The sequence below is a fragment of the Schistocerca cancellata genome, chromosome 3 (assembly GCF_023864275.1).
Source record: "Schistocerca cancellata isolate TAMUIC-IGC-003103 chromosome 3, iqSchCanc2.1, whole genome shotgun sequence".
Taxonomy (NCBI): Eukaryota; Metazoa; Arthropoda; class Insecta; order Orthoptera; family Acrididae; genus Schistocerca; species Schistocerca cancellata.
In genome coordinates, this window is record NC_064628.1 from 512,188,418 (window position 1) to 512,215,705 (window position 27,288).

Here is a 27,288-nt window from a genome sequence, read left to right on the forward strand (position 1 = left end):
GTTATATGCCATCCCATACTCTCTTCTGGTTTCAATTGTATGTTCCAGTCAGAATTTCACTCCACAAACGTACCAAGTAATGGACTTCTATTCAAAGCATTCAGTTGCTATATACTGGGACCTGAATTTTGGTTCTCTGCACACTTGAAAGTAAGTCTGACTGACACTATCAAACCATTCCTATAATTGTTTCTGGAATTTAAATTCTCTCTCAGTACACGTGCTTCCTTGTCAGTTCTTTCAAATACTAACAACACTGTGCTGTTCAAGTTGTTGGCTTAATTGATGGCACAGGAGGTGCAAAAAATCATTAGACCCAGGTGCTACCCATATTACAGCATTCAACCATATTTTGCTTAACGTAACGGTTGCCATAGTTACTTACATCCTGCTTGCTATTCTAATAATGAGTGTGACTATATACTGATGTTTCACATGCAAGTTATGTTGTAGAATACATACAGCCACTCTAGCTGACCACGTGCCTTGGCCAAGTTACAGTACAAAAGTTAATGACAACTTTTCTTTTTCTCCTGTCACAAACTATAATTTTGCTATCTCACTTAGGATTGTTTTCTTTAATTAAAGCTATTATTTTGAATTTGTCTTATGAATTGCTTACTTTTGTGACATTCATCCTAAAGTATTTTATTATTGTGCTTATTTGCTCATTTGATATTGTTTTATGGTCATGAGTTATTTTTACAAACTTCCTATTCAGATTAACTGCAAACTTAATTACCTTGCTTTAGTGATCACATAAATTAGGGTAAAATGAATCACCCTTGAGGCATGTGTTGTAAATGATGTATTATTTGTTTATAAGGCACATCAGTGCAGTGAAAACATCATCTTTTGCATTGTCATTTTATACTTATCTATTTAGTTTCATATGTCATTATGGTTCCTGCTCAGAAAGACTTAATCAAGTAATTGACTTGGTGCCAATGCACATTAATATATTATGTTTTGTAACTTTTCTTTGGTCAACTGAATAGTTAGAAAGTTATTAGGGGGGAATGTAATCGATGGCACTAATGTACTTGACACAAATTTTACTTATAGTGATTCCATCCTCCCTGATTACAGATAAAATGAACTGTTGTACTTCAAAATTCTGTTCTGTCACTTCGACCTGTCTTATTGTCAGGTTTGCAACCAAATGGTGCCACCCTGCTGGTTACCTGGTCATCGTAAGGATGTTGGACACTGCATGCCCACATTGTCTTCTTTTTTTAAGAAAGAAAAGAAAAAGAAAGAAAGAAAGAAACCGATTGTAGTCTGCGAAGGAGGCCTTTCAACATTACGTGGCTGCATTGTGGCTGATGCAGTATTTTGCAGAACAGTATATAAAAAACTTTAAACTGAGCTTGCTGCTTCTCTTTTAATTTTTGGATCTGATATGCTACAAGTATTACCAGTAACCTTTTAGAACTGAAGTGATTAAAAGTCAAAATGAGATGTCTATTATGATAACAGAAAAACTTGGCACAAAATTTGCTGTTTCTCTGAAATGTGTTTGAAGTTATCGTCACTAACAAATTTGAGAATAGTATTAATTTGTGATAATTGCAGGCAATATAAGCTCCTGTTAAAAGAGATAACTGATGTGACATGACCTTTTAGTTAAATCTCTAATACAACTGTTTATTATAGTGTGTGTGTGTGGGGGGGGGGGGGGGGCAGAGGGGAGAGTGCATGCACAAATGCTGTGTGGAGCACATGCATATGTGTCTAGGGGAGGGGAGGGGAGGGTTGTATGTGAGTGGACATTATTTTTACATTTTCTCTTATGGCAGGTATCTGACAGGGAATCCCTGCACTGACTACAAGGGCTATCGCCAGTTTGTTGTAGCATCTTTACCACAGCTCAGACAGCTTGATGGGACTGACATTGATAGGTCAGAAAGAATTTTAGCTGTCCAGGTTTACAAAAATGTGAAAAAATCTATAGAACTGGATCAAAAACTATACCAAGGTATGATGTCACACTCCAGTAATATGTAAGCTGCAGAAAACATATTTTTTAAATTTGTTTATCCATTCATAGACAATATAAATTGTATGGATGTTCTTGACACACAAATGTATACAACACAGTCACAGAGTCATAAACAAATACAATTACAACATGTAAATAGATACATACATTATCACTACTCCACAAATGTTCACTTTTTATTTTTTACAGAAACAAACCTAGCCGTGCTTTAGAGATTTAGATGCACTGAATATGAATATCATGGTTAAAATTGTCTCCTAGCTCAGGGTTATAATTAGATAAGATATTTATGTCTCACAGCCTTGTTTATGGAGCATTGTAAGAGCTGTGTGCAAATGCATTGTGAGAAAAGTTCCTCTGTCGTAAGTGAGTGAGGTGGATGCTTCCAGTACAACTTGGCGAAACTGCTTTACACCATGACCCATGTGCACACCATCCAGTCATGTGAACTTTATCAACTATAGAAACCAGACTCAGTTTTAACTGTCATTTGTCATTGCAGCATGCTATTGTGCTGTTTTAGTTCACTTGTTATTGGAATGAGTGCCATAGCAGCTGGCAATGAGTGTGTATGTCAGGTGAAGTGTTTAAACTGAAGAATTATATTATTGTGCACATATCCACTTTCACAAAAATGCCCTTCACCTGTAGTAACAAGCCTAATAACTTTTGTTACAACTGTAATTTGTGGTTCAAAAAAGCAACCATTGACTGATGCAGAGAAACAATCATATGCCTTTTATTGTGGGAGTCAAATTGGAGACCAAGAGAAATCATGGGCTCTGCACTTGTTTGTCTACACTGAATGCATGTTAAAAACGTGGCCATGAAATTTTATGTGCCTGCTATTTGCCATCAACCTACAAATAATGTGACAGATTTCTGTTTTTGTATGGTACCTCCCTTGGGGAAAGGAGTAAATACCAAGAGGAAGAGGAATATTCAATACCTTGACATCCTATGTGTCATTCACCCTATGGCTTATAGTGAAGGATTGCTGGTCATTGGTCTCCCACATATACTACCATCAAGCAGTGGTAGTGACGATGCTGAACTGACACATACACCCAAAAAAGTACAATCATCCTCCAGTGAAACTGATCCTACATTTACACCAACATCATCATCTGGAGAACCACAAAACATCACAGTGTGAAGTCAGCAATCCTGAGGGATTTAGAACTTCCAAAGCATAAGGACAAAATCTTGGTTTCACAACTGCAGCAGTGGAATCTCCTCACTGACACAGTATGTGTGTCTGTATTTCGAGAGCACCAGAAAAAACTTGAGTCCCATTTCAGTTTTGAAGGCGACATTACATTCTGCAGTGACGTAAATCATTTGTTGTAAGATCTGAAAATTACATACAAACCAGACAAGTGGAGACTCCATATAGATGGCTCAAAAACAAGCCAGAAGGCTATACCATCATGCAATAGTAATGAAACCATCCCTCCCAGATGCTTATGCTGCGTTAATTAAAGAGAGCTATACCATGTTGAAATCCATTGTAAACTGTGTTAATTAAAATACGCATGAATGGCTGGTGTGTGAGGATTTCAAAGTCACTGCAATTCTATTGGGTTTTAAAGGATGTTACACTAAGTATTGCTATTATCTGTGTGACTGGGACAGCCGTGCAAGACTTTGTTGACCAACTCATTCCTGCTTATAATGTCATTGGGCTGCAACATAATCCTGAAGATGCATTTCCTTTGCTTCCACCTTGCTGTGTTCAGTTATGAGCAGTAATCTCCTCCTCCACCTCCTCCTCCTCTCTCTCTCTCTCTCTCTCTCTCTCTCTCTCTCTCTCTCCCCCCCTCCCCTTCTGTCTGTTCATTTCCTCCTCCCCTCTCTTTGTGTATCTCTTCCTCTTCCTGTCTTTGTCCATCTCTTCATCGTTCTTTTCTCTGTTCATCTCCTCCTCTCTTTGTTCTCCATTATTTTTCCCTCCCCTATCCCAGTCTTGCTCCTCCTATTTGTGCTATCTCCTTCTTCCCACTTGCTATCTGTCCATCTCATCCTCCCCCTTCTCTCTCCATGTTATCATGCTCACCCCAATAGGAGGATGGTGGTTCTTACCCCTGCTGTATTTCTTTCCAGGTTGTAACTAATATGTGTACCAAATTTGATTGAAATCATTCATGGATTAAGGATGAGCTTTTACCTGTGGCTTTGCATGCATATGCATGTAGGAAATGTATTTCACTTATATTTAACATATTTTCACTTATTGGTACATATATTTCATCTGTATGTCTACTGAATTTCACTCTGCAGTTTCATTTTCAGGCAGCTTAATCTTTATGACATCTTATATCTTAAACTATGTGCTGTATATTGACATAATTTTGCAGGTGCATACAGTTTATATGTGGCTACTGTCTTCAAAATGTGTTGTGAATAGTATTGGTAGTAAGCAAGTAAGAAATTAAAATGTCATGCATGATGCAGCAGTTTTTCATGCCTCTATGTATTTGTGATGTCATATATCCTGAACTAGGAGTTGTACAATGATACATTTTTGTAGGTACATTCAGCAACATATGTGGGTACTGTCTGCAAAAATTGTTGTGAAAAGAGTCAGTAGCAACGAACTAATAAATTTAAACAACTTGCATGATGCACAAGCTATTCATGATTCTCTTTGTTTATGACGCTGTGTCTCCTGAACTAACTGTCGTACAATGATGTAATGGTGCATTCAGTGGTTTGTGTGAATATTGTCCGAAAAATGTGTTACAACTACAATTAGTAGTAAAGAAGTAATAAATTGAAATGTAGTGCTTCATACAACAGTTATACTGCATGAACTGTAAAAATGTAGTATGCAATAAACTTTTTTCCTTTCATCAGTTTGTGGGAGGTGATCAGCAAAGAAAAGTTTGTCAAAGATTTGAAATCGTGTGTTAAGTTTGCAGAAAGTCTCTAAGTGTTCCCGTTCTCAATACTAAATGAATAAAGTATGGGGTTTCACAGACCGTTGGCTACATTGCTTTTTCAACCCTGTCTCTCTTAGATGAGAGGTTCTTACCCCCACAGTGATTCTTTCCAGACAGTATGTGACATGTAGACTCATTTTGATTGAAACTGGTCCAGTGATTTAGGAGGGGATGTGGAACGTATGTACGTACATACATAAGTACATTTATTTTTATGATTTATATGGATCCCTGTATATAGCACTCTATTTTGGGTTTTTGTTGTGTTTTTCTTACTGGGATGTACATGTTGGGTGGATTTGGTTCCATGTTCATGTTCATTTAGAGATCTGTTTGTTGGGCACTGTTTGATGTTTTTCTTTATGTGGATCACTGTTTGCAAAAGTGTTCATATGAAACAGTCAATGATTCCTACAGGTTTGAACATCTCAGTGAAGTGTGTTCTCTTGCTGCTTTTTGTCATAATAAGTATAGTATTTTTTTTCTAGCTTAAAGATTATTTGTATATTCTGCTCAGTTATTCCCCAGCTTATTAACCCATAACTGATACAGAAAGAGCATATGCAAATATGTAGGAAAAAATAGATTGCAACGTACTGTAAAGATAACATGCAAAGTTGCAGACAGGCACAATTAAAAGACACTTATACATAACTTTTGACCACAGCCTTTGTCAGAAAAAGAGAAACACCCACCATTCATTCACACAAGCAAGCACACCTCACACACACGACTGCCAAGCCTATGGTAAGTGTCTTTCAGTTGTGCCTGTCTGCAACTTTTCATGTTGTCTTTACAGTAAGTAGAAATCTATTTTTTTCTTACATTGTTGATATTCCTATCTGGAGTTTCCATTGTATCATATGCAAAATGTGTTGTTCTGGTGCATGAGTTTCTACACACTGAATTTATTATTCTAAGTGCAAAGCACACTTAAGCTATTCACTTCCTGAAGACAATAATATTCTCAGTCCACTTTAGCTTTGCATCAACATGCATCCATAGAAATTTTATTTTTGATACACATTCTATGAGCTCATCTCTCACTTTTAAAGAGTTATTTTCAGGTTTCCTTCTTATGCAGAAACAAATACTGTTGGGGTTTTTGTATTTAAGGCTAATTTGTTTTTGTCTACCCACCTGCATGAGTATTTCTTCAGCTTTGTCATTTAGTACACTTGGTGATGCATCACTGATTAGTATGTTATTATCAGCAGACAGTACCGTTTCACCATGTTTGAGACTCTGAAGAAAGTCATTGATGTATATGAAGAAGAATATTGGGCCAAGCACGTTGCTTGGGGGACTCCATTATTAATCTATTCATGGTTGGAAACGTGTTTTATGGCATGGCTGGAGTTTCTTTTTGAGAGACCTCCACCCATTGCACTCTGTTTTTCAGATATGAATGAAACCTCTTATTTACTATCCCCCCTTATATCTAGAGTGTTCAGTTTATTTAACAGAATTGTCTGGCTCTACTGTATCAAAGGCTTTGCTAAAGTAAAGGAAGACACCTGTTATATGTTCTCCTTTGTCTAGTGCTTGAAGAACAATATTTGAAAATCAATTATGTGCTTTTTTTAGCCCTGAAACTAAACTGTTCTCTACACAGAAGATTGTAATTTGTTAGGTACCCCACGAGTCTAATTTTCATTATAGTGTATATTTACTTTGAATATGATGTCAGTAAAGGGGTGGGCATATGATTTTTTGTTAGTTAGTTAATTATTTACGTGTTCCATTGATCAATAGCACGGAAAACCGTTATGATGTGGAACGTGTCAAATGCACAAGAAATGCACACAGGAAACAAGCTTTTTATTTTCTCTTTTTTTTACATTATAGTGTTATACCTAAATATTTCTATTATCTATCCCATTCCCTTAAATGGCACAAAATGCATATATTCTATCTCCAGATGGTTCATTCCATATCAAATCAACTAACAGTCTGAACCGTGATATCTCAGATTTGGATGAAATTTTTTCCAGGTAATGTACCCACTGACACTAGTTTAAATTGGAAATTTCAAATTTTTATGATCTTTGGTTTTTGAGTTTCAAGGGTTTAAAAACTAAAAAAAAAAAAAAACAAAAAAAAACCTCTGTTTTTGATCAATTGATGATTGTTTTAAAATGCTGTAGCTCAAAAACTATACAACCTAGAGAGCTCAAACTGGCACCATTGTTTTCCTCTAAAACTTCCCTTCAATTTGATATGTAACATGACTATGCTACCTAAATTGGAAAATTTTAAACTATTCCAAAAAAACATTTTTTGAAATTTCCAAAATACGTACCCTTGGAATTTTTTATAAAAATTGTGGGGTCTCAATGGGTTCTTGTATAAAATAATATTTTACTACCGCAATGCACACTAGTGAGGTGAAAAGCAGACTATTTCTATGCTATGAATACTAAGGTAGGCCTATGTAATTCTAACAAACGTAAATTATTATGTTAGCCTTTTTATGCAACATTACCCTCTTATTGTTTGTTAATTCATTAAATGATATTTTAATGTGAGAATAAAATATATAAAAAAATAATAATTTAAGAATCTTATGATTTTATACGAAATTCACTTTTTATTATAAAAAAACATGAGATTTTCATATAGGATCAAGGCTCTAGTTTTGGCCACTACCCCACTTATGGCCACCAAAGTTCAGTGCTTGATAAACAGTGATAATTCAAATAACAAAAACAATGCATCTAAAATTGTAGTAGACTGCAACACGTGTACGCAAAACACGCATGGTTGCGTAAGAAAAAGTTCCGATCGCGTACATAAACAAACACAACAGAAAAATAACGTAAAAATATTTGGAGACAGTCATGCTCGCAATATTTCGACATGCATGTCGAACTCTGCTCAAGATGGTTCATGTATATCAGCAATTGTTAAACCAGGTGCAAAATTCGTGAATGTTGTAGAAGACATACACACAGAATGTGCTAAATTCATGGAAAAAGATTGTGTTGCGATAATCGCAGGAGCAAACGATGTTTATTGCAACAAGGCCAGCACTTTCATTAAAAAGCTATTCGTATTGCTTCAGTTATTACAGCATACAAACATAATACTAACAACTGTGCCCACGAGATATGACCTGGCAGACTGGTCTTGTGTGAACAGAGAAATTCGCCTAATGAATAGTAAACTGAAACACTTTTGCACTAAGTTTACGAATGTGACACTACTGGATACAGACAGGTATGAGAGACACTGCTTCACAAAGCATGGACTACATCTAAATCAGTTTGGCAAAAATAAACTAGCAGCAGACATTGGAAAAGCTTTTCATGAAATAATAGGCCTAAACAATAACGACCATGAAAGCAGACCAGTCATAGCCCTAACTAACGAGGGAAACTAGTGAGCTGGGCCAACTCTAGTAGGATTTGGTCCAGTAACAAAAATCTGCAACAAGTAATTAATACACAAACGAAAGTTCACTCAAACAGCAATTCAATTAAAGACAAACAAAAGTTAACAGTGTTTCATCAGAACATAAGAGGCCTATACTGCAAGCTAGATCAGTTCACAGCAAATATAGAAGACACAAAAGGTATAAACAGTGCCCACATTCTGTGTCTAACAGAACACCACATCACTGCTGGTATTGAAGGGGTCCCTATTCCCAACTATATTTTGGCAACGTCTTATTGCAGGAACTATATGGACAAAGGAGGAGTAGCTGTATATGTAAAAAACAATGTCTTGTTCACGGCAATAGATGTACAAAGATTCTGCTTTGAGCTACATTTTGAAGTATGTGCTATAGAGGTGCCAGACACTGTCTCCAGATTAACAGTTGTGGCAGTTTACAGGGCACCATCTGGAAATTTTAAAGGGTTTGTTAAACAATTAGATACTCTTTTGTTGTACTTAAGTAGAAAAAATAGGGGCATGGTAGTTGTTGGGGATTTTAACATAGATTTCTTGGTTAATTCTCCCTGCAAGGTGGAGTTTGAAAATCTCATGTGGACGTACAACCTTGTTCCCGTGGTTAGCTCGCCCACCAGAACCACAACCTCTTCCAGTACTCTCATTGATAACGTTTTTGTTGATCAGAGTAAAGTCAAACATATTAATATTGAAATGGTTATAAATGGTCTGTCTGACCATGACGGACAAGGAGTTACTTTCAACAGCTTGGGAATTCCTCTGAGTGACACCTCACTTAAATGGAAAACAGTAAGGAAAATAAGTGAGGAAGCTATTCAAACATTCAGATCATGTCTTCAGCATACTGACTGGACACCTGTTTATCTAGTAGAAACTGCTAATTCAAAATACAACTTATTCACAAATGAGATAGCAAGTATCTTTGAAAGTGTATTTCCAAAAAAGTCATACAGAGTCCAACCTGCTAGGTCTGCCAAAAAACCATGGCTCACTAAGGGCATCATAGCTTCCTGTCAGAGGAAAAGACAACTTTACATAGCATCAAAGACTTCTAACAACCCTGCTCAGCTGTTGTTGTTGTTGTGGTCTTCAGTCCTGAGACTGGTTTGATGCAGCTCTCCATGCTACTCTATCCTGTGCAAGCTTCTTCATCTCCCAGTACCTACTGCAACCTACATCCTTCTGAATCTGCTTAGTGTATTCATCTCTTGGTCTCCCCCTACGATTTTTACCCTCCACGCTGCCCTCCAATACTAAATTGGTGATCCCTTGATGCCTCAGAACATGTCCTACCAACCGATCTCTTCTTCTGGTCAAGTTGTGCCACAAACTTCTCTTTTCCCCAATCCTATTCAATACTTCCTCATTAGTTACGTGATCTACCCATCTAATCTTCAGCATTCTTCTGTAGCACCACATTTCAAAAGCTTCTATTCTCTTCTTGTCCAAACTATTTACCGTCCATGTTTCACTTCCATACATGGCTACACTCCATACAAATACTTTCAGAAATGACTTCCTGACACTTAAATCAATACTCGATGTTAACAAATTTCTCTTCTTCAGAAACGCTTTCCTTGCCATTGCCAGTCTACATTTTATATCCTCTCTACTTCGACCATAATCAGTTATTTTTCTCCCCAAATAGCAAGACTCCTTTACTACTTTAAGTGTCTCATTTTCTAATCTAATTCCCTCAGCATCACCCGACTTAATTCGACTACATTCCATTATCCTCGTTTTGCTTTTGTTGATATTCATCTTATATCCTCCCTTCAAGACACCATCCATTCCGTTCAACTGCTCTTCCAAGTCCTTTGCTGTCTCTGACAGAATTACAATGTCATCGGCGAACCTCAAAGTTTTTACTTCTTCTCCATGGATTTTAATATCTACTCCAAATTCTTCTTTTGTTTCCTTTACTGCTTGCTCAATATACAGATTGAATAACATCGGGTAGAGGCTACAACCCTGTCTTACTCCCTTCCCAACCACTGCTTCCCTTTCATGTCCCTCGACTCTTATAACTGCCATCTGGTTTCTGTACAAATTGTATATAGCCTTTCGCTCCCTGTATTTTACCCCTGCCACCTTTAGAATTTGAAAGAGAGTATTCCAGTCAACATTGTCAAAAGCTTTCTCTAAGTCTACAAATGCTAGAAACGTAGGTTCGCCTTTCCTTAATCTTTCTTCTAAGATAAGTCGTAAGGTCAGTATTGCCTCACGTGTTCCAGTATTTCTACGGAATCCAAACTGATCTTCCCCGAGGTCGGCTTCTACTAGTTTTTCCATTCGTCTGTAAAGAATTTGTGTTAGTACTTTGCAGCTGTGGCTTATTAAGCTGATTGTTCGGTAATTTTCACATCTGTCAACACCTGCTTTCTTTGGGATTGGAATTATTATATTCTTCTTGAAGTCTGAGGGTATTTCGCCTGTTTCATACATCTTGCTCACCAGATGGTAGAGTTTTGTCAGGACTGGCTCTCCCTAGGCCGTCAGTAGTTCCAATGGAATGTTGTCTACTCCAGGGGCCTTGTTTCGACTCAGGTCTTTCAGTGCTCTGTCAAACTCTTCATGCAGTATCGTATCTCCCATTTCATCTTCATCTACATCCTCTTCCATTTCCATAATATTGTCCTTGTATAGACCCTCTATATACTCCTTCCACCTTTCTGATTTCCCTTCTTTGCTAAGAACTGGGTTTCCATATAAGCTCTTGATGTTCATACAAGTGGTTCTCTTATCTCCAAAGGTCTCTTTAATTTTCCTGTAGGCAGTATCTATCTTACCCCTAGTGAGATAAGCCTCTACATCCTTACATTTGTCCTCTAGCCATCCCTGCTTAGCCATTTTGCACTTCCTGTCGATCTCATTTTTGAGACGTTTGTATTCTTTTTTGCCTGCTTCATTTACTGCATTTTTATATTTTCTCCTTTCATCAATTAAATTCAATATTTCTTCTGTTAACCAAGGATTTCTAGTAGCCCTCGTCTTTTTACCTACTTGATCCTCTGCTGCCTTCACTACTTCATCCCTCAAAGCTACCCATTCTTCTTCTACTGTATTTCTTTCCCCCATTCCTGTCAATTGTTCCCTTATACTCTCCCTGAAACTCTGTACAACCTCTGGTTCTTTCAGTTTATCCAGGTCCCATCTCCTTAAATTCCAACCTTTTTGCAGTTTCTTCAGTTTTAATCTACAGTTCATAACCAATAGATTGTGGTCAGAGTCCACATCTGCCCCTGGAAATGTCTTACAATTTAAAACCTGGTTCCTAAATCTCTGTCTTACCATTATATAATCTATCTGATACCTTTTAGTATCTCCAGGGTTCTTCCATGTATACAACCTTCTATCATGATTCTTAAACCAAGTGTTAGCTATGATTAAATTGTGCTCTGTGCAAAATTCTACCAGGCGGCTTCCTCTTTCATTTCTTAGCCCCAATCCATATTCACCTACTACGTTTCCTTCTCTCCCTTCTCCTACACTCGAATTCCAGTCACCCATGACTATTAAATTTTCATCTCCCTTCACTTTTATTTCATCATACATTTCTTCAATTTCTTCGTCATCTGCAGAGCTAGTTGGCATATAAACTTGTACTACTGTAGTAGGTGTGGGCTTCGTATTTATCTTGGCCACAATAATGCGTTCACTATGCTGTTGGTAGTAGCTTACCCGCATTCCTATTTTCCTATTCATTATTAAACCTACTCCTGCATTACCCCTATTTGACTTTGTGTTTATAACCCTGTAGTCACCTGACCAGAAGTCTTGTTTCTCCTGCCACCGAACTTCACTAATTCCCACTGTATCTAACTTTAACCTATCCATTTCCCTTTTTAAATTTTCTAACCTACCTGCCCGATTAAGGGATCTGACATTCCACGCTTCGATCCGTAGAACGCCAGTTTTCTTTCTCCTGATAACGACATCCTCTTGAGTAGTCCCCGCCCGGAGATCCGAATGGGGGACTATTTTACCTCCGGAATATTTTGCCCAAGAGGACGCCATCATCATTTCATCATACAGTAAAGCTGCATGCCCTCGGGAAAAATTACGGCCATAGTTTCCCCTTGTTTTCAGCCGTTCGCAGTACCAGCACAGCAAAGTACGGGTATACACTCGCACACACACACATATCCATCCACACATATACAGACACAAGCAGAATATGTCTGCTTGTGTCTGTATATGTGTGGATGGATATGTGTGTGTGTGCGAGTGTATACCCGTACTTTTTTCCCCCTAAGGTAAGTCTTTCCGCTCCCGGGACTGGAATGACTCCTTACCCTCTCCCTTAAAACCCACATCCTTTCGTCTTTCCCTCTCCTTCCCTCTTTCCTGATGAGGCAACAGTTTGTTGCGAAAGCTTGGATTTTGTGTGTATGTTTGTGTTCGTTTGTGTGTCTGTCGACCTGCCAGCACTTTCATTTGGTAAGTCACATCATCTTTGTTTTTAGGTATATTTTTCCTTCGTGGAATGTTTCCTTCTATTATAACCATATCAATATATATATATATATATATATATATATCTAAAAACAAAGATGATGTGACTTACCACATGAAAGTGCTGGCAGGTCGACAGACACACAAACGAACACAAACATACACACAAAACTCAAGCTTTCGCAACAAACTGTTGCCTCATCAGGAAAGAGGGAAGGAGAGGGAAAGACGAAAGGATGTGGGTTTTAAGGGAGAGGGTAAGGAGTCATTCCAGTCCTGGGAGCAGAAAGACTTACCTTAGGGGGAAAAAAGGACGGGTACACACTCGCACACACACACATATCCATCCACACATATACAGACACAAGCAGACATATTGGTCTTTAAATATGTCTGCTTGTGTCTGTATATGTGTGGATGGATATGTGTGTGTGTGTGCGAGTGTGTACCCGTCCTTTTTTCCCCCTAAGGTAAGTCTTTCCGCTCCCGGGACTGGAATGACTCCTTACCCTCTCCCTTAAAACCCACATCCTTTCGTCTTTCCCTCTCCTTCCCTCTTTCCTGATGAGGCAACAGTTTGTTGCGAAAGCTTGAGTTTTGTGTGTATGTTTGTGTTCGTTTGTGTGTCTGTCGACCTGCCAGCACTTTCATTTGGTAAGTCACATCATCTTTGTTTTTAGATACATTTTTCCTTCGTGGAATGTTTCCTTCTATTATAACCATATCATTAATTTGAACCCAACAATTACGTTTGTTATTGTCGCCTTTGCATTTCGAAATCTTTCCTGTCGTCTTATTTCTCTTTTTTCTCTTTATTTTCTCTTTCTGTTTTTACCAGTAGTTTCACTTTGTATACACCTTCCCCTTTTACCGTAATCTACTATACAATTTTATCCCGCCATAAATATGCTCAACCACTTCCCAACCATAACCAAAAGATTTTATTTTCCGCTTTCAACACTACCGCTGCTATAAAATCCACCGTTTCTAGTTCAATAACAGCTGCTTTCACGTATTTAACAACCATTTCGGCTAGTTCTAATAACTTTAACTTTATTTCCACTTCCGTTTTTCGCACATCACTGATCATTTTAGCCGCTCCCCACAGGTTTAACGTCATTTTTTCTACAATTGTTAGCCCCATTTTCGTAATCTTTCACCACAACACCACTCCTTTAATACGTTTTTTCGAAATTTTCCCGAATTTCTCCGTCCTTTAACGTCATTTTAGCCGCTCCCCACAGGTTTTAACGTCATATTTTCTACAATTGTTAGCCCCATTTTCGTAATCTTTCACCACAACACCACTCCTTTAATACGTTTTTTCGAAATTTTCTCGAAATTTTCCCGAATTTCTCCGTCCTTTAACGTGATTTAGCGGCAACACAACCACCTAACCTTTTTGCACATCGCTGTCTACCAACCCAAGTTCAATACAAGATCAACTTAACCAACACTTTTTCGCCTTTTTTCATACCAGATCTCCAATTGGTCTTTAAATATGTCTGCTTGTGTCTGTATATGTGTGGATGGATATGTGTGTGTGTGCGAGTGTGTACCCGTCCTTTTTTCCCCCTAAGGTAAGTCTTTCCGCTCCCGGGACTGGAATGACTCCTTACCCTCTCCCTTAAAACCCACATCCTTTCGTCTTTCCCTCTCCTTCCCTCTTTCCTGATGAGGCAACAGTTTGTTGCGAAAGCTTGAGTTTTGTGTGTATGTTTGTGTTCGTTTGTGTGTCTGTCGACCTGCCAGCACTTTCATTTGGTAAGTCACATCATCTTTGTTTTTAGATACATTTTTCCTTCGTGGAATGTTTCCTTCTATTATAACCATATCATTAATTTGAACCCAACAATTACGTTTGTTATTGTCGCCTTTGCATTTCGAAATCTTTCCTGTCGTCTTATTTCTCTTTTTTCTCTTTATTTTCTCTTTCTGTTTTTACCAGTAGTTTCACTTTGTATACACCTTCCCCTTTTACCGTAATCTACTATACAATTTTATCCCGCCATAAATATGCTCAACAATACGTAACCCACTTCCCAACCATAACCAAAAGACTTTATTTTCCGCTTTCAACACTACCGCTGCTATAAAATCCACCGTTTCTAGTTCAATAACAGCTGCTTTCACGTATTTAACAACCATTTCGGCTAGTTCTAATAACTTTAACTTTATTTCCACTTCCGTTTTTCGCACATCACTGATCATTTTAGCCGCTCCCCACAGGTTTTAACGTCATTTTTTCTACAATTGTTAGCCCCATTTTCGTAATCTTTCACCACAACACCACTCCTTTAATACGTTTTTTCGAAATTTTCCCGAATTTCTCCGTCCTTTAACGTCATTTTAGCCGCTCCCCACAGGTTTTAACGTCATTTTTTCTACAGTTGTTAGCCCCATTTTCGTAATCTTTCACCACAACACCACTCCTTTAATACGTTTTTTCGAAATTTTCTCGAAATTTTCCCGAATTTCTCCGTCCTTTAACGTGATTTAGCGGCAACACAACCACCTAACCTTTTTGCACATCGCTGTCTACCAACCCAAGTTCAATACAAGATCAACTTAACCAACACTTTTTCGCCTTTTTTCATACCAGATCTCCAATTGCTGGTCTTTAAATATGTCTGCTTGTGTCTGTATATGTGTGGATGGATATGTGTGTGTGTGCGAGTGTGTACCCGTCCTTTTTTCCCCCTAAGGTAAGTCTTTCCGCTCCCGGGACTGGAATGACTCCTTACCCTCTCCCTTAAAACCCACATCCTTTCGTCTTTCCCTCTCCTTCCCTCTTTCCTGATGAGGCAACAGTTTGTTGCGAAAGCTTGAGTTTTGTGTGTATGTTTGTGTTCGTTTGTGTGTCTGTCGACCTGCCAGCACTTTCATTTGGTAAGTCACATCATCTTTGTTTTTAGATACATTTTTCCTTCGTGGAATGTTTCCTTCTATTATAACCATATCATATATATATATATATATATATATATATATATATATATATATATATATATATATATGTGTGTGTGTGTGTGTGTGTGTGTGTGTGTGTATAGTCTGTTTTTGACAAAGGCCTCATGTGCCGAAAGCTTTATTTGGAACAGTATTTTTGTGTGCCTATCTGTGACTCACAATCTCTGCTATATGGTGAGTAGCAACTTTCCTTTTCATAATATTGTTACATTCCATCGTGGATTTTCCATTGTTTTATTTTGTCTTTGTACCATTTGTTTCCTGTTTGCTGACATTTCAGGTTGCTTTTATTTTGTTTTGTACCTTCTCTATAAATTTATCATTTTGAGACTTTTTGTTGTTGATAGTGAAACTTTTCTATATATGTTTTATATGTTTGATAGTATTTTTGAATTGCAATCATTTTGGTTGTCTTTTATGCTGCTGAGATGCTTAAGGATTATGGAGGACTTCCTTATCCCACTGGTCGCTCAGCCACATTTGTTTTCTGCTTTAATGACTGGGCAACCCTTTTGGACTTACAAGGGGAGGCTCTAACACAAAGGCTGGACAAGATTTCGGTTTGTGACCCTTTCTTGGACTTGAGTAACAAAGTGTTCAGCCTTGTTGCAAATTCTCCCACCACCATGCCACGCTGTCTGAGCATGAGGAAGGGGAAAGTGAAAACTGTGAATGCACTGTGTTTAAATGGCAATACAGTCACATTGCATACGACTCGGTTTTATACTTCACATTGCTCAACAACATAGATCACAAATGAAACAAATTTTTGAATATTATTTAATTAAAAGTATAATTTTTATCTGGTGCAGACATTCAGTAAACAGACAGATGCAGACAATTTCACACACTTTTGCACTCAAGTTATGACATAATTGTGACTTGTTTAGTTTCATAATTGAAAAAAGGTCTTTCACACAAATATGTCAATCGAAATATTGTAGCATTTTTGCACCCTCATTATGCAAATGTGGAAACTCTACCTGGGAAAAGCAATGTATGCGCCATAGACAATTTTAACGTAAAAAAGATTTGTCATTAAAACTGGAATTACCTTGCAGGTTAATCAGTCACATCTGCACATGCACAAGGGTACTTTCAACTGAAATGGCAAATGATCATGAATGTAAGACTGACATTGCCCTCAAAACCTTTAGAAAACTATCTCTGTAAATCTCCCAAGGCCACAATGAATTTTTCAGACTTCATGTTTTCTTTAACGGCAGTGAGCTTAGGGAACTGGGCTGCATTTGTTAGAATGGTCCCTTCTATAATGCAATTTTCTTTTGAGATGCATCCTCATAAAATCAGAAAGAAGTTGTTTCTGACCTTACAATGTCTTACTGTGGGTAGTGTGCCGTAAAGTCCACTTAAAATGTGAGGCCTGCACTCCATTCCGGATGTTTCAATTTTCATTCTTGCGCTCCTTTTTCTTCATAAATGCAGCAACAGCAAGTTTTAAATTGAAAAATAATTATGGGTATTTGCTTTGCTGTAATATATAAAGTTCTGATACTCTTCAGTCAGTTTGATCAAAAACTTTTGCAAATGACACAGGAATAATGCATTCGACTTCATAAATTTTATTATTCATCCTACCAATTTCTTCATGTGCTGTGTGCCTGAATATTTAGAACTAAGTGATTCTTGATGTACTGAACAATGAATCCTGTCTGTTGATCATCATAATTGTTTGCTCTTTCATTGTCAATTTCATTTTGTCCATAGTACTGTAATGTCATTTCTCAGTGAATTCGCAGAACCCATCACTTATGCGACTGCATAATAGATACTGAGAATTCTCTTCCCTTTCTTCTGTCATTCCCATTCATCAAAGGCTTCTGATGACAGATCACTAGACTGCCTCCTTTTGTGCAAACATCCATTGAACCTATGATCATCTGTCATACTATGAAGAAATAGCAAAAGGTAAACAGTGCTGACACCACAATTGTGCTGAACTGAAGACAGTCGCGCAGACCAAAAAATGCCACACTGTGACACTAAATAAAATAATGCACTGTACCAAGTATATCCAGCAAGGAAAGAGCAAATGCTGGAGAGCAGCTGCCCACTGTGGCCGAGCGGTTCTAGGCACTTCAGTCTGGAACCGCGCTGCTGCTACAGTCGCAGGTTCTAATCCTGCATCGATCATGGATGTGTGTGTTGTCCTTAGGTTAGTTAGGTTTAAGTAGTTCTGAGTCTAGGGGACTGATGACCTCAGATGTTAAGTCTCATAGTGCTTAGAGCCATTTGAACCAATTTTGCTGGAGAGCCAAGCCATGGCCTGCACACTCAATCTGCATGAAGTTTGGCACGCTGTGGCCAGCCCTAGTCTAACATGTGGATCACCAATTTTGATTAAGTTTTGCAAAGACATCTGTATTGAAAATAGAGATACCTGTGTTTCTGCTTTTTGCTAGACACATGCTAATTTTTGAAAAAATTGAGCTCAAACTTCATGACAGCCAACCATACTTTCAAAGCTATACATCAAAACAATGTCTAAAAACAAACATTTTTATTAATATAATATGGGATCAAAGTTAATAATGTTCGAGTTATAAATATTTTTCTGTTTTCCTGCAGTAGCTTGACCATGCATCATTCTACATGTCTAGTAGAGTGAAGATGGAAACTAAGCTGTCAAGGCATTAAACTACCAAACTGCTGGCTCTTCCCCCATCCCCCACCGCCCACTCCACACCCCCACCCGCCATATGTAGTTCCCTAGGACCAAACTGAGGAACAAGTCTCCACAGTCATGGAACATGTCAGTACAAGAAATTATAACAAAAGAGAAATAATAGATAAAATAAAAGTTTATGAATCCTAAAGAGATGACAAACTATGAGTTTATATAAACACAAACAACAATGTAACACACGATGTAGCGATATTTTTCAAGGAACAGCGTGATAGAATGGAAGGAGTGACCCATAAGGAAACTCTTCAGTTTAGACTTGAAAGCCCGTGGAGTACTGCTAAGATTTTTGAATTCTTGTGGTAGCTTATTGAAAATGGATGCAGCAGATACTGCACATCTTTCTGCACAAAAGTCAAGTAGGTGCAATCAAAATGCAGACTGGATTTCTGCCTAGTATTAACTGAATGAAAGCTGCTAATTCTTGGGAGTATTCTGATATTGTTAACAAGAAATGACATTAAAGAATACAAGTATTGAGGGGCCAGTGTCAGAATACCCAGACCAGTGAACAGCAGTCGACAAGAGAACTGTCCTTTTCTGAGCCAAAAATTCCCTTTGAGAATGGAAAGAGTTGTTGTTGTTGTGGTCTTCAGTCCTGAGACTGGTTTGATGCAGCTCTCCATGCTACTCTATCCTGTGCAAGCTTCTTCATCTCCCAGTACCTACTGCAACCTACATCCTTCTGAATCTGCTTAGTGTATTCATCTCCTGGTCTCCCTCTATGATTTTTACCCTCCACACTGCCCTCCAATACTAAATTGGTGATCCCTTGATGCCTCAGAACATGTCCTACCAACCGATCCCTTCTTCTAGTCAAGTTGTGCCACAAACTTCTATTCTCCCCAATCCTGTTCAGTACCTCCTCATTAGTTATGTGATCTACCCATCAAATATTCAGCATACTTCTGTAGCACAACATTTTGAAAGCTTCTATTCTCTTCTTGTCCAAACTATTTATCGTCCATGTTTCACTTCCGTACATGGCTACACTCCATACAAATACTTTCAGAAACAACTTCCTGACACTTAAATCTATACTCGATGTTAACAAATCTCTCTTCTTCAGAAACGCTTTCCTTGCCATTGCCAGTCTACATTTTATATCCTCTCTACTTCGACCATCATCCATTATTTTTCTCCCCAAATAGCAAAACTCCTTTACTACTTTAAGTGTCTCATTTCCTAATCTAATTCCCTCAGCATCACCTGACTTAATTCGACTACATTCCATCATCCTCGTTTTGCTTTTGTTGATGTTCATCTTATATCCTCCTTTCAAGACACTATCCATTCTTTTCAACTGCTCTTCCAAGTCCTTTGCTGTCTCTGGCAGAATTACAATGTCATCGGCGAACCTCAAAGTTTTGATTTCTTCTTCATGGATTTTAATACCTACTCAGAATTTTTCTTTTGTTTCCTTCACTGCTTGCTCAATATAGAGATTGAACAACATCGGGGAGAGGCTACAACCCTGTCTCACTCTCTTCCCAACTACTGCTTCCCTTTCATGTCCCTTGACTCTTATAACTGCCATCTGTTTTCTGTACAAATTGTAAATAGCCTTTCGCTCCCTGTATTTTACCTGTGCGACCTTCAGAATTTGAAAGAGAGTATTCCAGACAACATTGTCAAAAGCTTTCTCTAGGTCTACAAATGCTAGAAACGTAGGTTTGCCTTTCCTTAATCCAGCTTCTTAGATAAGTCGTAGGGTCAGTATTGCCTCACGTGTTCCAACATTTCTACGGAATCCAAACTGATCTTCCCCAAGTTCAGCTTCTACTAGTTTTTCCATTTGTCTGTAAAGAATTTGTGTTAGTATTTTGCAGCCGTGACTTATTAAACTCATAGTTTGGTAATTTTCACTCATACATCTCATACATCTTGTTCACCAGATGGTAAAGTTTTGTCAGGACTGGCTCTCCCTAGGCCGTCAGTAGTTCCAATGGAATGTTGTCTACTCCAGGGGCCTTGTTTCGACTCAGGTCTTTCAGTGCTCTGTCAAACTCTTCATGCAGTATCGTATCTCCCATTTCATCTTCATCTACATCCTCTTCCATTTCCATAATATTGTCCTTGTATAGACCCTCTATATACTCCTTCCACCTTTCTGATTTCCCTTCTTTGCTAAGAACTGGGTTTCCATATAAGCTCTTGATGTTCATACAAGTGGTTCTCTTATCTCCAAAGGTCTCTTTAATTTTCCTGTAGGCAGTATCTATCTTACCCCTAGTGAGATAAGCCTCTACATCCTTACATTTGTCCTCTAGCCATCCCTGCTTAGCCATTTTGCACTTCCTGTCGATCTCATTTTTGAGACGTTTGTATTCTTTTTTGCCTGCTTCATTTACTGCATTTTTATATTTTCTCCTTTCATCAATTAAATTCAATATTTCTTCTGTTAACCAAGGATTTCTAGTAGCCCTCGTCTTTTTACCTACTTGATCCTCTGCTGCCTTCACTACTTCATCCCTCAAAGCTACCCATTCTTCTTCTACTGTATTTCTTTCCCCCATTCCTGTCAATTGTTCCCTTATACTCTCCCTGAAACTCTGTACAACCTCTGGTTCTTTCAGTTTATCCAGGTCCCATCTCCTTAAATTCCAACCTTTTTGCAGTTTCTTCAGTTTTAATCTACAGTTCATAACCAATAGATTGTGGTCAGAGTCCACATCTGCCCCTGGAAATGTCTTACAATTTAAAACCTGGTTCCTAAATCTCTGTCTTACCATTATATAATCTATCTGATACCTTTTAGTATCTCCAGGGTTCTTCCATGTATACAACCTTCTATCATGATTCTTAAACCAAGTGTTAGCTATGATTAAATTGTGCTCTGTGCAAAATTCTACCAGGCGGCTTCCTCTTTCATTTCTTAGCCCCAATCCATATTCACCTACTACGTTTCCTTCTCTCCCTTTTCCTACACTCGAATTCCAGTCACCCATGACTATTAAATTTTCATCTCCCTTCACTTTTATTTCATCATACATTTCTTCAATTTCTTCGTCATCTGCAGAGCTAGTTGGCATATAAACTTGTACTACTGTAGTAGGTGTGGGCTTCGTATTTATCTTGGCCACAATAATGCGTTCACTATGCTGTTGGTAGTAGCTTACCCGCATTCCTATTTTCCTATTCATTATTAAACCTACTCCTGCATTACCCCTATTTGACTTTGTGTTTATAACCCTGTAGTCACCTGACCAGAAGTCTTGTTTCTCCTGCCACCGAACTTCACTAATTCCCACTGTATCTAACTTTAACCTATCCATTTCCCTTTTTAAATTTTCTAACCTACCTGCCCGATTAAGGGATCTGACATTCCACGTCTGACATTCCACGCTCCGATCCGCAGAACGCCAGTTTTCTTTCTCCTGATAACGATGTCCTCTTGAGTAGTCCCCGCCCGGAGATCCGAATGGGGGACTATTTTACCTCCAGAATATTTTGCCCAAGAGGATGCCATCATCATTTAACCATATAGTAAAGCTGCATGCCCTCGGTAAAAATTACGGCTGTAGTTTGCCCTTGCTTTCAGCCATTCACAGTACCAGCACAGCAAGGCTGTTTTGGTTAGTGTTTCAAGGTCAGATCAGTCAATCATCCAGACTGTTGCCCCTGCAACTACTGAAAATGCTGCTGCCCCTCTTCAGGAACCACACGTTTGTCTGGCCTCTCAACAGATACCCCTCCGTTGTGGTTGCACCTACGGTACGGCTATGTGTATTGCTGAGGCACACAAGCCTCCCAACCAACGGCAAAGTTCATGGTTCATGGGTGCAGTTTCCCATGCTCATCCTAACGCCATGCTTTAAAATAACGCGTTTTTGAAACGGCTGGAACACAAGTGTCTCCAGACTTTCGTAAAATTCTGGGGGCACTACATATCCCTCCCCTTAGCTCGAACACTCATTATTTTGCACACAACATATATATATGAATAATTTTTTTCTTAACAGTTATCTTGTTACTTTGTACTACATAAAAACATTAGGTACAAAAACTCTCTTCCCTCCCTGGTATTTCATTAAGCTGTTGGTAATATTTTTCGTAGACATAGTAGTATGATAAACTAATAGTACAAGTATTAGCTATTTCCAATAGATTTATCTACTCTTGCTTCCAGGATTGAGGCAAAATAAATCCCTCCCTTGTCTGAAAAAAAAAAAAATTGTTGTGCTGGGGGTTTTCTCTTTTTTCTATCTCCTCGCACAGGACTCGTCTTTTCAATTTTAAAAAATTTAGAATTCAAATTTACCAGGAGAAACTTTCCACTACAATCTCAGGTCACTGTACCACCCTTTCTCTTTGGGTTCCAATCTACGTAATGGTTGATACTATGAAAACATCTTCTTCCTCATCCTTGGGTAGGTACGCCCCTTCCATTTATACTAAACTATGGTACAGGTCAATCCCTTTTTGGTGCTTCTGCCCACACAGTATAGGTCAGCCTCCTCTGGGTCTGCCTACCTGCCTCTCTTTGTCTCATTTCATCTATATTGGATTCGCCCTCCATATCTTGCCCCCCCCCCAGTGGCATCAACGGATGCATCAAGTAGCTCATCAGTTGGCCTCACGAGGTTGAGTGCACCCCATATCAGTCGTCCCACCAAGGAAATGTCCCTGTCAGTACTGGAAATTGAATCTGGGTCCTCCGCATTTCAGTCGACTAAGCTTACCATTTGGCTATGGAGGCAGACTACATATTCTACGTGTGTGTATTTGAGCTACTTATTTTGTTTGTAGTATGATGGCAAATTCTATATCATTGTGAGATGATCCCTGGATGAATGAATAAATAAATCAGTAAACACTCGCACACTTACATAGCTTTACAGGTTTGGTACACAATATGGTGAAAATCCTGACACACCCCTGAATGTGCTCTCTGGGATGTCTGTCTATGTGTCTTACGGTACAAAAAGAATGAATAATGTGTGTACATGAGAAATATTTTTTCATTACAACGATTCATTGAAGAGAATCATGTGAAAGTGACATTGAAAGGGGCTCTCAGTTCACACTCCATCAGAGAGATTTCATAGGATTTAGATGTGACCAAGTCCATTATTAGCAATATTACTGTAAAATGGAAACATCAGGGAATCATTGAACATGTTCATCACTTTAGTAACCGCAAAAAATTAACCAATGGGTACTGCTGAACTCTAACATGTGCTGACTGAACCACTTGTCGAATAGTCTTGCCAAATATTGCAAAGGTAGACAGGAGCTCATGTACAAAGGAGAGTGAAAATTCTTTATTATCTCAGTTATGTTGTTCCTAAGTAGCATTAATTATGATGATAACACACAATGTTGCTTACAAATACACAAACAATGCTATATTGGTCAATAAGCACTGAAGAAATGTTTTTATAAAGCAATAGATCATGGTACTTGATGCATCACTCAATAGGTTGGTATAGACCTTCTGGATGCCTACTGGATGGTATGTATCTGAATTATTTGTGGCGACGGGGAAATTTTGTAGAGATAAAGGAGCAGTTATGCACCATAAAATAGGTTTATGCTTCACTGAAACCTAAGAAAAGCAAAAGACATAAAGTTTGTGAAACAAGGCTAAAAAACGGTGTTACCTTTAGTTAATAACATTCCAGGACTTATTTTTTTATCTGGGCTCTGATAATTAGATTTTAAATGCTAGCATGTTTCTCACATTGTTAATAAACTTGAAACTGGATCTGTTCTGTGCCAACTTCATAAATGCTCTTGTAGTCAATGATTTTACTGACACCATAATAGAATATTTCATTGAAAGACTGAAATACAGAACTTCTGAAAATGTTTCCCTGTGGAAAACTGTATTGCAGTTCCTATTTTCAGATGTTACACTAATGCCAAAATGATAGCTACTGAGAGAACTGATGACAGGAAGGTAAAGAAAAAAAAATCACTCAGGGGAGAGAAGACAGCTAGACATCATGGTATGCTTGCACAGTTATATGTAGACTAAGCAAAAGAGCTTTCTCCCATTCCAGCAGCAGTTCGTCATAGATTTATGGCACAGTGAAGGGTTCCAAATGATTGGAAAAAGGCTCAGGACATACTTGTTTTCAGAAAGGTGCTTATATTTCTGGTATCAGTCTATTGTAGAATTGTGAAATTTGTTTCATGTTTTGCATGTTATGACTTTTGCAAGGACTGGAAGTAGACCATCACCAGAAATAAATTGTGCACAAATAGGCAGTAAGACGATCTTTGTTCAGTTGCATGGCCAGTGAGCAATCACGAGAAACAGTAACCACTGTAAAATATGTAGGGCTATGCATCCAAAGCAACTTAAAGTGGAATAAGCACATAAAATTAGTTCTTGGAAAAACAATGCCAAACCAAGATTTGTGCTGAGAATTGTAAGAAAATGTTATTCATCCTTGGATGAAGTAGCTTATGAATCTTTTATTCAGCTAATTCTTGAGTATTTCTTGTCAATCCGGGACCCTCACCAGGCGGAATCAACAGGGGCGATAAAGTCCAAGAGTGAAGTGTTTCGTTATGTTGTTTAGTAAGTTTGAGAATATCACACAGATGCTCATAAATCTTCAGTGGCAGACATTATAATAGAGATGTTGTGTATCATGGAGAGGTTTACTATTAAATTGAAGGGTGGCTGTTCCAAGAAGTGTCAGGCAACATATTATTACTTCCTGCCACATACAACTAACAACATGACAATAATGGGGAAAAAAATCAAAGACATTCAAGCTCCAACGGAGGCTTGCCAGCTGTGGTCTTTTGTAGTCAGGTTCAATGATCACCTGCAAAATATGAGCAGAACAGCAAGTTACATATTTCATATTTTCTGTGTTTTCTTAGTGGTGCTGGGATGGGCAGGATGCATGGGTGCAGGAAGAGCTGACCACAGTTTTCAAACAGCTGAAGCCAATTTTAGCTATGGCCCTCCGGCTTCTGCTTTGGCATTTAGTGATGGCAAGGCAAGTGGTGTTTTGCATGGGACACCTCAGGTGTGACTTGTTTCACCCACAGGCTCTGCAGCTGAGGCAGCTTCCAGTGGACAAGACACAGGGAATCTGCTATCACTGCAGGGTAAGAGGTGGGTGGTAACACATTTGTGGTGCTCTAGGTGGAGGGCCAGTGTGGAGGCCACTCCTACAGCAGCATGCTAGGAGGCACACAGAGGAAGGATTTACTATTTGCTGGGAACTCCAGTGTTAGGCATGTTACGGAGAATCTTAGCAAGCTAGTTCAGGGCTGGGAAGGAAGCCAATGTGCACTTAGTATGTATTCCGAGAGGGGCCTCAGTCGAGATATGTAGGAGGTCTTGCCTGTGGCTATCGGCATGCTGGGTGCAATCATCTGCAAGTTGTGGCTCACATCAGCACCAATAACACCTGTCACTTGGGTTCTTAGGACATCCTCAATTCACACGGGTGGCTGGCAGAAGTTATGAAGGTTGCTAGCCTTGGAGACGGGGTGCAAGCAGAGCTCATAATTTGCAGCGTTGTTCTCAGTACTGATCAGGGTCTCAGCCAAATGCTTTGTCCACTCTTTGATGGCCGTGGCTGCAGTTTTCTGGACCTGCGTTATCAGGTGGAGATTTGTAGAACTCCCCTAGACAGGTCAAGGGTGTACTACACAAAGGAAGCAGCTGCTCGGGTAGCAGAGTGCTTGTGGAGTGCGCATGGAGTTTTTTTAGGTGAAGCATTGGTTTGAAGTAATCTGATGAACACTCACCAGTTGACATGCTGCTAGCAAAATTGGGCTGCATTCAGAGTAAAGACATTTCGACGGTCCAAAATATTATCAGTAAATTGTCAAAATATTCATAAGAAAGTTCCTGGTTTTACTGCCCTCCAGGAAACTGGCCACACTCAAATTATTTCCAGGGCCAAGAGCTGGCCGAAACCCAGAGTAGAAAGCTCTGAAATATTTAGTGAGTCATGAAATGTATATCAGGAAGGCAGTTTAGACACCATAGGAGGCAGAGTGTTCATTGCAGCCGACAAATGTATTGTCCCTAATGAGATCAATTTTTAGTGTGACTGTGAATGACATACCATCATTTGACTGTCACGGACTTCCGTGTGGAGGACGTAGTAATAGGAATCCCTGGCATCAAGAAGCAACTGAAAGAGTTGAAAACAAATAAGTTTCCAGGTCTGTATAGAATACCAATTCAGTTTTACAAAGAGTAGTCTGTGGCATTTGCCACTTTCTTAGATTGCATTTATTGTGAATCTCTCAACTGGCACAAAGTCCCAGATGACTGGGAAAGAGTGCAGGTGACTCTTGTATATAAGAATGGTAAAAGGACTGACCGTCAAAATTGCAGACCAGTATTCTTAACATCAGTTTGCTGCAAAATTCTTGAACATATTCTGATTTCAAATATAATAAATTTTGTAGTGATGAAAAAGATTATTCCCAAGAATCAGCACAGTTTTAGAAAGCACTGCTCATGTGAAACTCAGCTTGCCCTTTCATCGCATGATATTATACAAACCACGGTTGAAGGGCAACAGGCAGATTCCATATTCCTAGATTTCTGTAAAGAGTTTGATGTGGTGCCCCACTGTAACGTTAATGAAAGTATGAGCATACAGAGTAGTTTTTCCAGATATGTGAGTAGCTCAAAGCTTATTAAGTAATAGGATGCAGTAGGTTGTCCTCAATGATGAATGTTCATCAGAGACAAGGGTATCATCATGAATGCCCCAGGGAAGTGGGATAGGGTCATAAATGATCTATGGCTTATTCTTTATAAACATACATACATTATATGATGGACAGGGTGAAGAGCAATCTGCTGCTGTTTG

The 27,288-nt window shown here is 38.7% G+C and overlaps 1 protein-coding gene across 1 annotated transcript in view; it reads left to right on the forward strand.

Moving 5' to 3' along the window:
• LOC126176388 (dynein axonemal assembly factor 11) overlaps positions 1-27,288 on the forward strand; it is a 189,226-nt gene that overhangs the window by 71,233 nt on the left and 90,705 nt on the right. Inside the window, exon 4 of the mRNA XM_049923546.1 lies at positions 1,800-1,978. Within this exon, the coding sequence (XP_049779503.1) occupies positions 1,800-1,978 (179 nt within the window). The remainder of the gene's footprint in view (positions 1-1,799; positions 1,979-27,288) is intronic.